Below are 17,064 nucleotides of genomic sequence, written 5' to 3'. Positions count from 1 at the left end.
TTCCCCTTTTAATCCATACCAGATCCTTATCATCGATAAGGGTCTGGTATAGATATTGAGAGGAATCCTTAGCTGCTTGTTTACAAACAGAATGGAACAGACGGGGAACTGTTACTTACTGTCAGTTTATTGACATTGTTTTTTGTAAATTACATAAAATTTTTGCTTTAGTACATCATGTAGGAGAGAGTCTTCACAGGTGGGATAAGAGCACCCCCCTAACATATTGTTAAAGGAATTATGCATTTTATATGTTGCCCTTTAATCCATTTTAAAAATGCTGCTCCCAACCAAATGTTATTTAAAAAAAAAAAACTTTACATTGATACATGTTCCATCTAGCTCCCATGCCATTTGCTTGACAATCCCGTTCCTATTAGCCTTACAAAATGGCAAAATTTATTTGCAAGGTTTGTCCTCCAAAGACTTACTTGTTAAAAGATTTTATTGAGTTTACAAATCATAACAGAGATGAGACGTATGCAAACATAAACTAAGAAAATGAAGCTCAGTACAACGCAGTCAGCTAGAGGACCAGAGCTTACTATGTATAACAAGAGATCACCATATAATTGTGTACTAGGTCATCAGAGAAACAATGTACTCAGTAACAGTGGAAATACAGTCAACACAAATTGATGGAGCAGTAATCGAAGGGGCTGTATCTGGAGAGAGGGAGTCTGTATTACTGAAGAAGGGGAGAGCTTTGTTGCTAGGGGAGAAAAATTTAAAGAAAGAAGAGGAGAGGGAAAAGGAGAGGGAGTCCTCAAGAGTGACCTGGCCCGCCAGAGGAACATTCAGTAGGGACAGTGTAAAGTGTGCTACCATGGCAAGAGGACTGTTTGATCAAAGGTCTGTGGTAAGCCATAGTGAGTCAAAATTGGAGACCTGATCTTTTTCAATGGCTTCCATTTTGGCATGTATCATTACCCTGTGTTTAGCTTCAACTACCATCAAAGAGGGGGATTTCCAAGCTTTAGCTATCGCTTGTGTCGCTGCTGTGAGGAGTTGGACAAAAAGCTTGAATTGTTTGCGTGATAGGGAGTCTGGTTTTAGGCTGAGAAGTGCCCTGGCTGGGTCTGGTTGTATTGATGTGTCGAACATTTTAGAGGTGAGGGAAAAGATATCATTCCAGAATGTTTGGGCTATTGGGCATGTCCACCATATATTCATATGTGTGCCATATATGAATATAGAGAGCTGAGTAGGAAGGGACAAACAGAGAACTGAGTAGGAAGGGACAAATTTACCTATTCTGGTGGATACTAGGTACCAGCAGGTTCATGTTTTATAATTAGCTTCCACCGATAATACATTGGGTAAGGATGATTTGGTTGTTGACCAGATCTGGGACCAGTCTGCAATGTCTAGAGAACGTCCAAGGCCCTCCTCCCATTTCAGTGCGAACTGTGGCCTACCAGAGTCTGGTTTGGCTAGGAGGTGGGAGTAGAGAGATTAAATCAACCCCCTAGCCTGCGGGTCACGTTTACATGTGGATTTGAAGATAGAACATTGATTGAGGAGGGTATCAGTGTTAGTGTTGGTTGTGCTTATAATTTGGAGGTAGTGGAACAGTTCTGATTGGGATAGTCCGAAGGATTCGTAAAGAGTCAGGAAGGTGGAAAAAGTGGAGGGTGTGACGAAGTTTTAGAACCTGATCAGTCCCCAGGATGGCCATGCACTAAACGTTGTGGGAGAGTTCCAAGCTGGATAGAAAGCCAGGTTCTTCAGGAAAGAGAGGAAGGGGTTGTGAGGGGATTGAAGACGATAAGAGAACTTGAGCCTATCCCACAGGGAGATGAAGTGTCTGTTGGTGGGGTTGTGAGGAATAAGGCGATCAGCCAGCACGCAGCCATAGTAGGTTGGAGACTGATATGGGATCACAGTCAACTGATTTGATCGTCACCCATAATGGAATTTCATGGGTAACATGGTATTTGGGTAGGCTAGCGACCTGTGCTGCTTTATAGCATGATTCAAAGTTAGGGAAGCCGAGACCACTGCAAAGCTTAGGAAGATAAAGTGTGCTCCTGGACACTCTGGGTTTCAATGCTTCCCAAACAAACGCTGCAGCCCGTTTTTGCCGGAGCCTTAGGTAATAAGCTGGTACTGGGATTGGCAAGTCCTACAAAGCCTTTCATGTGGTTTGTGAAATATTTGCAGTTTTTGAACTTTTTGTTTGTCAAACTTTCATTGACGTGAACACAGGCACATTTAGCTTATCACTAATAATGAATTAGCTGCTTAAAGACAAACTATGCGATTTTTTCCCCCCAATGCAGTGGGGCTGTGCCCACAATGCATAGGTTAACTGCTTGCTTTTTGTAGGGGGGAGCAGAAAGTTTATACTCACCTGATCCGCTGATCCCCTGGAAAAAAAAACAGGCTCCCCACGTCAAACAGGGGACTGTTCCTGCCATTCTCACTTCTAGAGCTGATCTATGGGTGTGATGACATCTGGATCATGTCAGAAACTCAGGGTTGTTTTGTGTTATGTGCACACTTTCTGTGTTATTTCAATTAGTCTAATTAGCCAACTTAATTCTTATCTTGGACCCAAGAATAGTCAATCTCTATTTTGTAGAGAATGGAATAGGGAGAGACTCTTATCAAAATAAAGCTAGTCAGGACTCAGTGAGTCCACAAAAGTTCTATGTTTTGTCAACTCACAACAGGATTTGTTTGTTTGTTTTTTGCATTCTAGATTCCCAGATTATGCAATCTGTTTTTAATTGAACTTGTTTCTCACACGCAAAACATTCTTGTGTTTCTTGTTGCATGTTACTGTTTTTATTTCTATTTTTCATCTTTAACCCCTTCAGCCCCGGAAGAATTTACCCCCTTCCTGACTAGGCCATTTTTTGCGATACGGCACTACGTCGCCTTAACTGACAATTGCGCAGTCATGCGACATGGAACCCAAACAACATATAGGTCCTTATTTCCCCACAAATAGAGCTTTCTTTTGGTGGTATTTGATCACCTCTGTGTTTTGTATTTGTTGCGCTATAAACAAAAAAGTGACAATATTTAAAAAAAACACAATATTATGTACTTTTTTGCTATAATAAATATCCAACCAAAAAATGTAAAAAAAAAAAAATGAATTTCCTCATCAGTTTAGGCTGATATGTTTTCTTCTACATATTTTTGGTAAAAAAATTGCTATAAGCGTATATTAATTGGTTTGCGCAAAAGTTATAGCATCTACAAAAAAGGGAATATACTTATGGCATTTTTATTATTATTTTATTTTTTACTAGTAATGGCAGCGATCTGCAATTTTTATCGGGACTGCAAGTTTGCGGCAGACAGATCGGCACTTTTGACACTATTTTGGAAATATTGACATTTATACAGCAATCAGAGCTAAAAATAGCCATTGATTACTGTATAAATGTCACTGGCACGGAAGGGTTTAACACTAGGGGGCGATCAATGGGTTAACTGTGTTCCCTAGGTGTGTCCTAACTGTAGGGGGGATGGGACTGACTAGGGGAGGAGACCGATCCGTGTTCATACTTAGTCTAGGTCTGTAACGAGCTATCGCCAGTGCCCAGGGACACGCTGCGGGCGCGCGCCTACTATAGCATCTTAAAGAGTTGTTCAACCATTTTCAAGGTGTGCCATATGTAATCCTGTATATCCCCAGCCTTTCATCAGCTTGCTTTGGTATAACTTTCTAATCAAATATAGTTTATTGTGGCGATTAGCTCTTTCATACACCTTTTGTAATCCTTCCCACATTTCTTTAGCAGTTTCATACTACATATATGTATGATTTGATCATCTTCTATTCTAAGAATCAACTGAAGGGTGCTCTGGCCTGACTTAATTCAGAGCTCCACCCATAAGGGGAAGTTCCGTACACCTCTTGCACAATTTGCACTTTTGAGGCGCGGGGGGGAGCAGGTGTCTGATTTTGACAAGGAATTTCTCCTCCCTCCCTCCCCCTGTAGTCTTCTGGGACACTGACAGGTCCCCAAAGACAGCATCCACCAATCACGATGCACAGCACAACTCGCGCATGCGTAGTGGGCACCCGGCTGTGAAGCCTCAAGCTGTCACAGCCAGGTGCCCATAGTGAAGATGGGAACCAAAGACAGCACGTGAGATCGACTGGGGTGAGCACACCACTGGATCGTGGGACAGGTGAGTGGCTGTTTTTTGAAAGTCAGCAGCTACAGTTTTTGTAGCTGCTGACTTTTATTTTTTCCTCAGGTGGCTGGAACTCCTCTTTAATTTATACATTTTCACATGCCTTTTCTTATTAGCAGCATTTTCATCTTGTCGGATTTGCAAATGAAATCTTTGTGGTGTTACTGACCATTTATTTTATTTTTTTATTTATTTCATTCTGCAGTCTTCATTCTGTTGCTTTATCTTACACTTCTTTGCTGTAGCTGGCTAGGACTGGGTTCTCAGATTTTCTCTAGGTTGGTGCCTGGGCCCATAACCTGTTAGAAATTCTGTATATAGCTCTACAAAACAGACAGTGCACAGTCCACATAGGCTTTGCTACTTAACTACAGACAAGAAACAAGAACTTTATTCATACCCACTGAAATTTTCTATATTTCATCATGTTATAACCAAAAAGGTAAATGTATTTTATCTGGATTTTATGTGATAGACCAACATAAAGTGGCATATAATTGTAAAGTGGAAGGAAAATGATAAATGGTTTTCATTTTTTTTTTACAAATAAATATCTGAAAAGTGTGGAGTGCATTTTTTTTTCAATACCCTTTACTCTGATACCCCTAACTAAAATCTAGCGGAATCCTTTAAAAAATCACCTAATTAGTACTAAATAGAGTTCACCTGTATGTAATTTAAACTCAGTATAAATACAGCTGTTCTGTGAAGCCCTTAAAGGTTTTTTGAGAACCTTAGAGGACAAACAGAATTATGAAGGCCAAAGAACACACCAGACAGGTCCTGGCTAAAGTTGTGGAGAAGTTTAAAGCAGGGTTAGGTTATAAAAAAACATTCCAAGCTTTGAGCATCTCACGGAGCACCGTTCAATCCATCGTCTGAAAAGGGAAAGAGTATGGCACAACTGCAAACCTACCAAGACATGACTGTCTACCTAAACTGACAGGCTGGTCAATGAAATCATTAATCAGAGAAGCAGCCAAGAGGCCCATGGTAACTCTGGAGGAGCTGCAGAGATCCACAGCTCAGGTGGGAGAATCTGTCCACAGGACAACTATTAGTTGTGCACTCCACAAATCTGGCCTTTATGGATGTGTGGCAAGAAGAAAGCCATTGTTGAAAGAAAGCCATAAGTCCCATTTGCAGTTTGTGAGAAGCCATGTGGGGGACACAGCAAACATGTAGAAGAAGGTGCTCTGGTCAAATGAGACCAAAATGTAACCTTTTTGGCCTAAATGCAAAATGTTATGTGTGGAAAATATGTGCACTACACATCACCCTGAACACACCATCCCCACCAAAAAACATGGTGGTGGCAGCATCATGTTATGGGGATGATTTTCTTCAGCAGGGACAGGGAAGCTGGCCAAAGTTGATGGATGGATCCAAATACAGGTCAATCTTAGAAGAAAACCTGTAATGCCCCGTACACACGAGCGGACTTTTCGACATCCAAACTCCGACGGACTGAGTCCGGCGGACTATCCGATCGTGTGTGGGCTGCAACGGACTTTAGCGAAGCTAAAGTCTGACGGACTTTAGAAATGAAGCATGCTTTAAATTTTCCCGACGGAACTCCGCCGGACCCGGTCCCCTTTGAAAAATCCGCTCGTGTGTGTGCTACTCCGACGGACTAAAACCGACGCTAGGGCAGCTATTGGCTACTGTCTATGAACTTCCTACGTCGAATCCAGTCGTACGTCATCACGTTCGACTCCGTCGGAGTTTGGTGTGATGGTGTGTGGTCAAGTCCGTTCGGTCGAAAAGTCCGCCAGAACTCCGTCGGAACTCCAGCGGAACTCCGGCGGAACTCCTTTGGAGGTCTGTCAGACTTAATTCCTCTCGTGTGTACGGGGCATTACAGTCTGCAAAAGACTTGAGACGGGGGTGGATGTTCACCTCCCAGCAGGACAATGACCCTAAACATAGAGCCAGAGCTACAATGGAATGCTTTAGATCAAAGCATATTCATGTGTTAGAATGGCCCACTCAAAGCTCAAACCCAAATCCAATTGAGAATCTGTGGCAAGACTTGAAAATTGCTGTTAACAGAGCTCTCCATCCAATCTGACAGAGCTTGAGCTATTTTGCAAAGATGAATTGGCAAAAATGTCACTCTCTACATGTGCAAAACTGGTAGAGACATCCCCAAGAAGACTTGCAGCTGTAATTGCAGTGAAAGGTGGTTCTACAAAGTATTTACACAGGGGGACCGAATACAAATGTACGCCACACTTTTCACATATTCATTTGTAAAAATATGGAAAATCATTTATCATTTTCCTTTCACCTCACAGTTATGTGCCACTTTGTGTTGATCTATCACATAAAACCCCAGCATTTTTGGCTGTAACATTACAAAATTTTGAAATGACTGTTTATTGCAACACACTGGTACTAACATTCTAACACAAAAGTTTAGCCATACCTGTGCCAGATGTGATTCATGCCTTATCAGTAGGATCGTAAGGAGCTGTTTACAATGCGCATTCACGCGGCGATTTTTTTTTTTAGCATTTTTTAAAATTGTTTCACTTGAGTGGACTGCCCTATGCACATCTGTTATGTTAAAGCAGCTCATGTACCTTTTTAGGGCAATGAGCTTCACGTAATTGTGTCACACACATTTTATCACACGACAATCGTGGCAAAAAAACACCACGCTTGGGGTGCCAGTAATAATGAATAGTAACCAAACACACACTGTGCATTTTGCTGTGATTTCAATGTGATTTGGAATTGCATCAATTCTGCCCATGATTCCAAATCGCTAGGTGGGAATGTGGCCTTATGTGTAACTAAAAGCAAAATTTATTTTAGTTTTGGATAGAGTGGGGAGGGATTAGAACACCCGTTTTTAGTGCTGTCTGTGCCCCCTTTAAGGAGGTGTGTTCAATTCACCATTATCATCAAGTGAAAGAAAAAGAAAATCCTAAATTTGGGGGGACACCAGGACAGTATCAGAGGAGAAATATTCCAATGGGTAAGCTAGCTCTAGTGACAACTTGGGTTTCCTCTCACTTCCTGTCTTGGCTATGGGACAGGAAAGGAAGGGAAAACATGGGTGCTGTGGCCTGTACAGTATGAATCAGTGGTCTGTTTATATGGCTGGAACCACCTGGAGCTGTGTGTAGCCAACCTATGTTACTTTAGGGGGATGCAGCAGCTATATGAACATAGCTGCAGGTTCTCATTTGACATGTGTATGGGTGCAGGTGTAGGGCCCTGAACAACGACAGTGTCCATTCAGGGTCACTCATCCACACCTGAACACCTGTCAATTTAGGACTGGCGGCTATGTTTGTATAGGTGCTGCGCCCCCTTATGCCATGTACACATGACCGGACTTTCCGGCAGACTAGATCCGAAGGGATTAGTCCATCGGACAATCCAATCGTGTGTGGCATAGTCCTAGACCTAGAAATAGAACATGTTTCAAATCTATCCGATGGACTCAATTCCGACGGACTAAAATCGGGAAAAACATTCGTCTGTGTGCTGGTCCAACGGACCAAATATGACGCATGGGAAGCTATTGGTTACTGGCTATTGACTTAGTCTGTTCATATGTGGCCAAGTCCGTTCGTTCAGAAAGTCCATCGGAACTCAGCCGAAAGTGTGTCGGGAAGACCGTCGGACCTAGTCTGCCGGAAAGTCCGGTCATGTGTACGCGGCATTAGAGTAATAGTTTGTTCCAGCCGCATGAACAATCCACTCATTCGCACGGCCAGAATACCTGTGTGAATAAGTCCTTTGGGCTCATTCACATGTGAGGTTGCGGGGCTGTAAAAACCCCATGCTAGAGCTGCTCTTTTACAACAACAGAGGCAGTGGCTAGGGGTGTACACATGCCATGGCCATGATGTTATGCTTCATAGCTATGGAAGAAATTATAGAGAGCAAAGCACTTATGAACGAATAGTAATTTTGTTTACATTTTTTAGAATGTTATTGATTTATTTACATACATTTTTTAACTTTGCTGTTGGTGGGGGGGGGGGGTGCTTTGACGAAATATCAGGATCTAAACATATCCCTGATGTCTAATATTTAAGACAGAGAAAGGGACTAAGGACAGAGATTCATCAGTACCTTTCTCTGCAGCCTCAGCTACACAGATAAATGTATAGGAGGTTCTCACAGGCTTCCTGTTCATTCATAGGCCGAAGCATAGTAAACACAGTGTGCTATGCTTCTGTGATTAATGGAAACAGAAGCTATTGGTACCGATCTCTCACTGTCTTCATTCAGGAAGGGAAGGGGCTGGTAAATAGGACATATTTACCAGCCTCTTATCTTGCCCTCCATCATTAACCGCATGCCAACCAGCCGCCGCAGTTGTACTGCGTTAGCATGGCTCGGCTGCATGAATCGCCAATATGCTATGTCAAGTGCCCGGCGGTCTCGATCGCCCCCGGGCTCCCGCGATCGCTCGGGGCACGCAGAGAACCGCCAGCTGTGTGTGTAAACACACAGTTTCCGGTTCTCTGAGCAGTGAACTGACAGAGTATAGACAGCGATCTGTACGTTTTCCTGCACAGTCCCATCCCCCCTTCAGTTAGAATACAAAATAGGATACATATTAACCCTTCCCCTGCCCTCTAGTGTTAACCCCTTCACTGTCATTGCCATTTTTATAGTAATCAATGCAATTTTAATCGCACCGATCACTGTATTAATGCCAATGGTCCCAAAAATGTGTCAAAATTGTCCGACGTGTCCGCCATAATGTCACAGTCACAATAAAAATCACTGTTTTTACAAGTAAAAAAAAAATATTAATAAAAATGTCATAAATCTATCCCCTATTTTGTAGATGCTATAACTTTTGAGCAAACCAATCAATATACGCTTATTGCGTTTTTTTTTTTTACCAAAAATATGTAGAAGAATACATATCAGCCTAAACTGAGGAAAAAAATTTTTTTAATATATTTTTGGGGGATATTTATTATAGCAAAATGTTAAAAATAATGCATTTTTTTTCAAAATTGTTGCTCTTTTTTTGTTTATAGCGCAAAAAATAGAAAAAAAAGAGGTGATCAAATACCACCAAAAGAACGCTCTATTTGTGGGAAAAAAGGACGCCAATTTTGTTTGGAAGCCAGGTCGCATGATTGTCAGTTAAATTGTCAGTTAAAACGACGCAGTGCCTAATCACAAAAAGTAGTCTGGTCTTTGGCCAGCCAAATGGTCTGGGGCTTAAGTGGTCAGACATCCCCCTGTGTGTCTGCAGCAGCTGCTGGCAGGACAGGAGGGGAAGGGGGCACACAGGGGGAGCTGGACAGCAGATGGGTGGGGGTGCAAAGGAAGGAAGTGAGGGAGAGGAGGCAAATCTAGCAGCATTACAGGGGGGAGAAACAAGAGGATCAGTATCTGCAATACCAAGGTACAGCCAGCCCCCCTGATTGACAGGTGCCCGGGCCCCTCTTTTAAACTGATGGGGCCCAGACCCAGTAACGAATGGCTACACTGCCTTATCAGTGGCCCTGAATGCCAGCATTTCAGTTGATGTGAACAATGGGAAAAAATGCAATACTTAATTATAAAGGAGCAATGTCACTTAGCTGTCACATTACAGTATACTTTGTTCTACTATACATGTATTCATACATTGAACTTTGAAGACTCTTTCAAATATGCTGGGATCTGTTTCAAAACTGTTTCACAATTTTCTTCTGTAAAGGAAACAAGATGATGAAACCTCCAAACTATTATCCAAGACTGTACTTGCAGCATACACACACAGAAACATCTTGTTCAGAGACTTTTAAGATTTTTACATAATTATTAAATAATCCCTACATCTTGTAACATATTCAATATATATTTACATATAATATTTATGTACAAAAAGATGCATACAATTATGTTTATGTGGGTATGAACAATGCAATAATGAGAGAAAGTGAATACCTATGAGCTTTATATATTATATCAAGAGCTTAATATTACAATTTTGTACATTTTAAACCCTTTACATTACAATATACAGTATTCCAAATAATTATATGTTTAAAAAACGTTTCAATTTATTGCAAATAAGGGAAAATTGTGGCACAAAAAGTGATACTATATAAATTGTACATACAGGCATGTATATTGACCAAATGGCAACACTACATGGTCATAAGCTAGGAGAATGTTTATAAACTCATTGGATTGTTGTTCTTTAGTGACCAACATGTCAGAACCTAAAGAAACAAAGCAAGAGAAGAAGAAGGACCCAGCGGGTTATACAGGTCGTAGATCTTTACCTCCAAATGTGTCCAATGCTGATGAAGATGAGGTTCCAATCATGGAAACTTTTGGAGTCATCCCAAGGGGTGTCAACATGAAAGGTAAAAATAAATCAATATTTAGAGGTTTTTCATTTTGTTAAGTTTACAGTAAAGGAATATCAAAATATGAAATTTAGAATATGTCAAAGACATCAGTTAAGCTATTAATAAGTTCAGCTTTGGAGCATTTTACTTGTTACACCTGTTTTTAGGGTGCAACATGTACCATGTTCCAGGTACTGTTCCCCTCACCCCTGGGCATCCCCCGACTGCGGGGTTCCACTCTCCCTCAGCCACTGTCACATTTAAAACCAGCGTAGCCATGCGGGGCTCACAGCCCACACAGCCATGTCATCCATTCATAGTGATCTGTGAATGAATAAACTACAAGTCCCCATTTCCACTGCAGCAGACAGCTTGTAATTCTCAATGGAATACAAGCACGCTGATTGGCACATTCGTAGTCCATTAACACTTCTTCCAGCTTTGTAGCAGAAAACTTGTACAGGCACAAAGCAGGAGGGAGAGTGTGCAGAAGCCTGAAAAAAATCAGTAGATCATGGGTGCAATGCTTTGCAGGCTCCTGTAGAAATAATTTATAAATGCATATTTTTTTTCTGCAAAAATATGTGCATTTATTATTTCCATCAGGTGTCCCCAAAAACATCTTTTTCAGTATTTCCCCACATCACAAAGACATATTTTTTGTGGAAATTCAGTTAGATGGAGTTTGATGTTTCTGGTCCCTCAAAGACCCTGGCTTCCTACAAAAGTTTAGCTCCTGTTACTTTATTGCTTTTTAGTTCTAAAGCATTTATCTTATCTCTCTTGATTTAACACACAGTTCACTGTATCATCACAAACAGTGTGAGCACTACCAACAGACAAAGGAAGAAAGCTGGGCGAAGATGCTATGCACCACTTATGAAATGCTCTTTGGCTGCTTTTTTTTTTTGTTTTAGCATTATCATGTATTTTGTTTTGTCTTTTTCATTTTCCGAAAAATGATATAAGACAAATTACATACTTTTTATTTTTTGAACACTTTTATTCTTGGCAACATCAAGGGTGCTGGTGTTTTGCTGCAGTTGTTATTCTTTTAACAGTGAGGCTATAATATCTGTTTGGCTTTTATAGATTACCTGGAAGTTGAGTATGTTGAGCTGTACAGACAACAGTATGAGAAAAATAAAAGAGAGCATCACACAGACCGATACTTCAACAACAAACTCATCATACGCCGTGGGCAGAAATATGACATTAAAATAAACTTCAACCGGCCATACAATCCAGAAAATGACCAGTTTTGGGTGGAGTATGTCATTGGTAAGTTTGCAGAGCGACAGAAGATAATAAGATAAGTAACAAGTGGAAAATAAATGTTATATTGTTAATAATGAAATAGTGTTCCTATTATATGAATTGTTTACGCACGGGATTCTGATGGTGGAAAGACTACTGAATGTGGAGTAGATGTTTTCATACTTGTACAGTATGTGTGAAAAGGGCATAATGTCTTCACATTAAGAAATCAGCAAAGTAAATAACTGGTCATATGCACTTTGATACAACTGTACATATTGACATATTGCTATGTATTATTTGAGTCACTTCTAATTAAACTTGTATGGCATTGTGATCAGTATAAAGTCAAACGTGTTTTGTTTTTGATTAATAATATAGAAAAGAAGTGTAGAATAGATCTATTTACTATGTTTTTTTTTATAACTATTATTATACAGTATTTATATAGCACCAACAGTTTACGCAGCGCTTTACAATATAAAATGAGACAATACAGTTACAATACAATAAAATATAAGAGGATTAAGAGGGCCCTGCTCAGAAGAGCTTATAATCTAATAGGACGGGGCAGGTGGTACAAAAGGTTATAACTGTGGGGAATGAGCTCATGGAAGTGGTAGATTAGTTGGAGACATGGTAGGCTTCTCTGAAGAGATGAGTTTTCAGGGATCACCTGAAGGTAGCGAGAATAGGGGATAGCCGGACCAGTGGAGGTAGTGAGTTCCAGAGGATGGGAGAGGCTCTGGAGAAATCCTGGAGATGAGCATAGGAGGAGGAGACAAGAGAGCTTGAGAGTAGGAGGTCTAAAGAAGAGTGGAGGGGACGATTTGGATATTTGGAGACAAGATTGGTGATGTAGATCAGGGCAGAGTTGTGAATGGCTTTGTATGTTGTTGTTAGTATTTTGAATTTAATTCGTTGGGTGATTGGGAGCCAGTGTAGGGATTGGAGGAGAGGGTTGGCAGACACTGAGTGGTTGGTAAGGGGAATAAGTCTGGCAGCAGCATTCATTCATAGACTGAAGAGGGGATAGCCTATGGAGAGGCAGGCCAATGAGAAGGGAGTTGCAATAGTCAAGGTGAGGGATAACAAGGGAGTAAATGAGGAGCTTGGTGGTTTCATTTGTTAAAAAGGGGCACGTTTTAGAGATGTAACGGAGGTGAATTCTACAAACTTTTGACAATGAGTCTAGGATTACACCTGTTACCCTGGCGTGAGGGGAGGGTCTGATGGTTGCATTGTTGATTTTGATGGAAAAGTCATGCAGGGGGGCATGTGCAGGGGGGGAATATTAATAGCTCAGTTTTAGAGAGATTTCGTTTAAGGAAGTGGTGCGAAATTCATGCTGATATGTCAGTTAGTAAGTTAGTAATGCGAGAGGAGACTGAAGGAGTGAGGTGAGGAGTAGACAGATAAATTTGGGTGTCATCAGCGTATAAGTGGTATTGGAAGCTGTGGGCAGTTATCAAGTGACCAAGGGAGGAGGTGTAGATAGAGAAGAGAAGGGGTCCAAGAACAGAGCCTTTATGGTTTTTGTGCTTGAAAACACATTTTTCAGTTATTGTAAACAAGTAAATAAGACCTTTATTCATACATGTATTTATTATAGCAGAGGAATATAAAGACAAATTACACTTAACTTATACTACCCAGTGGCAAGCTGCCACTCTGACAAGGCTTCCATCTTCATCCGTCTTCCTTCCGGGTTCACGGACTTCAGCTTTGTGACTAGCCATAGCCGCGATGATGTCACTGCCACACATGCACCGGTGACATAGCCAGCAGCATGTGCAGTAAATATCGCCTAAACAGGAGGCACAAAGTATGCATGGGAGTTTAATCCCACTTTAAGCAGAACTGAAGTCTTGAAAATTCATCACTTCTCCAGCAATGCGGCATCCACAAACTCCCCCACTGATGATTCTTCCCAGTATGAGGTCTTCCTCCATCTTGATTGGCTGGGCCAGAATGATGTAACCCTAGTGCATGGGCATGGGAATTCATTTATCTCATCATGAAGACATCCTAATACCTGGTTCCCCAAATTTTTTTTTTACCCAGCGGGTTGAACGTAAAAAAACCTGACAGATTACTGAACAGACAAAAACAATGTTAGTACAGTGATCTCCCCTCTGCGCTTTTGTGTTCTGACAGGGGGAGCACCCCCCCCTTTCCCTGCCAGAACACACTGATCAGTGCTGACAGTCATTGGCTGCAAGCACTGATAGAATGCTGGTTTTCCAGCATGCCCATTCAATAAAAGTCAGTCGTTAGACCGCCTTCCGTTGGACAGGCTGCTATACACAAGGCCTTAGAAATTCGCAATGAATGTGCATGTGCATCTTGCAAGGAGGAAGTAAAAAAGCTTTCTTGCAAAACAGACACATAGGCTGATTTACTAAAACTAGAGAATGCTAAATCTGGTGCAGCTCTGCATAGAAACCAATCAGCTTCCAGGTTTTTTTTTGACAAAGCTTAATTGGACAAGCTGAAGTTAGAAGCTGGTTTTGCGCCAGATTTTTCACTCTCCAGTTTAATTTTTTTATAATTATTTATAGTTATTTATTATATTGTAATTGATTTTGTGTTTCAAACTTTATCATACCCGGGATGTCTACTAGACTGTCTACTTGAACAGATTTAATAGGGTTATTCCTAAGAATTACAGGCCTACAATATAAAACACCAAATTTCCATGCGAAACAATGTACCACTTTGAGCTTCAAAAATCTGACATACTCATACCGCCAGGGAGGTTAAATGATCCCTTGACACTACATTTTAAACCTAATATTCCAGTGCACAGCTGAAAAAAAATTGAAGAACTGAATTGGTTACAATAAAAATCACAGACACTGTTTGCAGCTGCAGTTTCTTTTATGAAATTACTTATATATTTAAAGCCCAGCTCCACCCAAAAAGGGAAGCTCTGTTTGTCTGCTTGTCTTCTTTCTCCCCCGTCCTCTCCCCTCCAGTGTCACATTTGGCACGTGAGCAGGTACCTGGTTTTAACAAATACTCGTTCCTACTTCCTGCTGAGTTTGCCGCAGCAAACTCAGCCGGGAGTTGAGCCCTCGCCGCAAGCGGCCCATTGAGAAAACGCAATGTGCAGTGGGAAGCCGGCTCATTGAGAAAGTGCAATGCGCAGTAGGAAGCCGGCTCATTGAGATTCAAGCATGTGTAATAGGAAGCTGGCTGTAAAGCAGCTCCAATGAGCAGGGCCGTCTGATCCCTACTGTATTCAATTGTATTGTATTTGTACTGTCTACCCTCAAGTGCGGTGCAAACTGTTGGTGCTATATAAATCCTGTATAATAATAATAATAAAGCTGCAAGGCTTCACTGCCAGTTTCCCTTACCCAAGATGGCGGCGCCAGCACCCAAGAGCCCATTCAAGAATTGGCTTGAGTGAGGACACCGTGGGATCCCTGGACAGGTAAGTCCCCTAAAATTAAAAGTCAGCAGCTACAGTATTTGTAGCTGCTGACCTTTGTTTTTTTGGTGAGGGCATCATTTGTATAATTCATTGTGGTCCATGCAACGTAGGCCAGGGTGTGTCCACGGCTTACATTCTTTGTGCTGAAGAGCGTCCCTGTTATCTTAGAAAGTTGTGAAGTATGTTCTTCAAATTTACAGGTTGCTGCTATGACATGTTCTGCCCTTGAACATTAGAATGATTTACCATTGATATTCCATAATTTGCTGAGATTCGAGCTAAAGCTGTTGATTTACTTTCATTGCAAGACTGTTTTGTTCTTTTGACACATGTATTATTATTGCTAGCCTGACCTCTTGTAGATTGTGTTATTCTTAAACACCCAAGGCGTGTTATCATAAATCTGAAAACGACAGATTTCGTTTCAGCAGGTACATTACATCTAATCAAAAGCAATTATACTGTCTCCAGTACAGAGCTGTCAAATACTGAATTGCAAAATCTATATTATAAATTATGTTTAATATTAGGTACTATGCATTTTCAGTTTTAAAGTTATGTAAGTAACCAAAGCAAACAACAATTTATAATAGATAAAGGTTATAATTTTACTGGATATGAAAGTCGTTAGGGCAAGTATGTGTTAGATCTGCTAATGCAGCCATCTATCTCTCCTCTAGAAGCAAGATTCTAGGAATATTCGTAAATAATACAAGTGCTGATGCACTTATGCCATGTGCTAATGGTATAAACAGTATCTGCATAAATCTGAAGGACAGAGGAACATACCACAATATGATTATAAAGAAGATATATATTAGCTAAGCAACATACAAATCGTTAGAAAGCACTTTACTCCCTGGTATTTGCCCAGAATACAAAGGGCTTTCACAAATAGCGAAGATTCCCTGGAAGTCCTTGTGGCTGAGGCCCTACTCTGTAATAGGATTCCTCATTAATGCTCTCCTCGTAACTCTATCAATGCTGACCAACCACACTACATCCAAATTTTCTAAAGAAGCCTCTACTACTCTATTATACAGTAACATTTAGCAGATTTCAATTCTATATGATGAAATAAAGGAGCCATGATGCTGAATTAAACCAGTGAATTGGATCATGCTGGCTGGCCTGTACATGAGCAATGTTCAAGGTATCATCTGTGATTTACACATTAGTACTTTTTGTAGCTATTTCTGGCTTTTCACCATACAAATTTAATTAAAGAAACAGTATCTTCTTCATTATAATTTTGCTTTATTTGGTGAATTCAGCTCTCATTTGCTGCCTTTTATTTTGTTGAAAGAAATAGAAAAAAAGGTGCTGCTTGCTTACAACTTTTAAGGTTTTGTTGACATGTATGAGATTAAATTGAATATATATCATAGCAGTTATCTCGCTCTCATCAGTACACTGCAAAGACTGGTCTAAACAATGACTATAGTTCAAAAGGCCACATATGTAGTGAGTTACAAGGTTTTATTTTGAAACTTGCTGAGATAGCCATCCCATATATTGCCTCCAGGTTATTCTTATGCCCCGTACACACGAGCGGAATTTCCGTCTGAAAAATCTTGGATGGTTTTCCTGACGGAATTCCGCTCAAGGTTGGCTTGCATACACACGGTCACACAAAAGTTCGCTGAACTTTCAAGCGTCAAGAACGCGGTGATGTAAAACACTACCACGAGCCGAGAAAATGAAGTTCAATGCTTCTGAGCATGCTTCAAATTGTTTCTGAGGATGCGTAGGAATTTTGCACATCGGAATTGGTAGAGGCGATCTAAACTTTTTCGGAACTTTTTCCGACCGAAAAATTGAAAACATGCTCTCAATCTTTTGCTGGGGGGAATTCGGCCAGCAAAAGTCTGATGGAGCATACAC

The 17,064-nt window shown here is 40.9% G+C and overlaps 1 protein-coding gene across 1 annotated transcript in view; it reads left to right on the top strand.

Moving 5' to 3' along the window:
- The window catches only part of F13A1 (coagulation factor XIII A chain), a 223,360-nt gene that overhangs the window by 6,290 nt on the left and 200,006 nt on the right, over positions 1-17,064 (top strand). The window contains exons 2-3 of the mRNA XM_077492144.1: positions 10,335-10,499; positions 11,577-11,765. Coding sequence (XP_077348270.1) covers positions 10,343-10,499; positions 11,577-11,765 — 346 coding nt within the window. The 5' untranslated portion in view covers positions 10,335-10,342. The remainder of the gene's footprint in view (positions 1-10,334; positions 10,500-11,576; positions 11,766-17,064) is intronic.

The sequence above is a fragment of the Lithobates pipiens genome, unplaced genomic scaffold (assembly GCF_037356315.1).
Source record: "Lithobates pipiens isolate NorthernLeopardFrog02 unplaced genomic scaffold, aLitPip1_a1.2 Scaffold_19, whole genome shotgun sequence".
Classification (NCBI taxonomy): Eukaryota; Metazoa; Chordata; class Amphibia; order Anura; family Ranidae; genus Lithobates; species Lithobates pipiens.
Note: the sequence above shows the minus strand (reverse complement) of the source record. Positions and strands in the feature narration are given on the sequence as shown.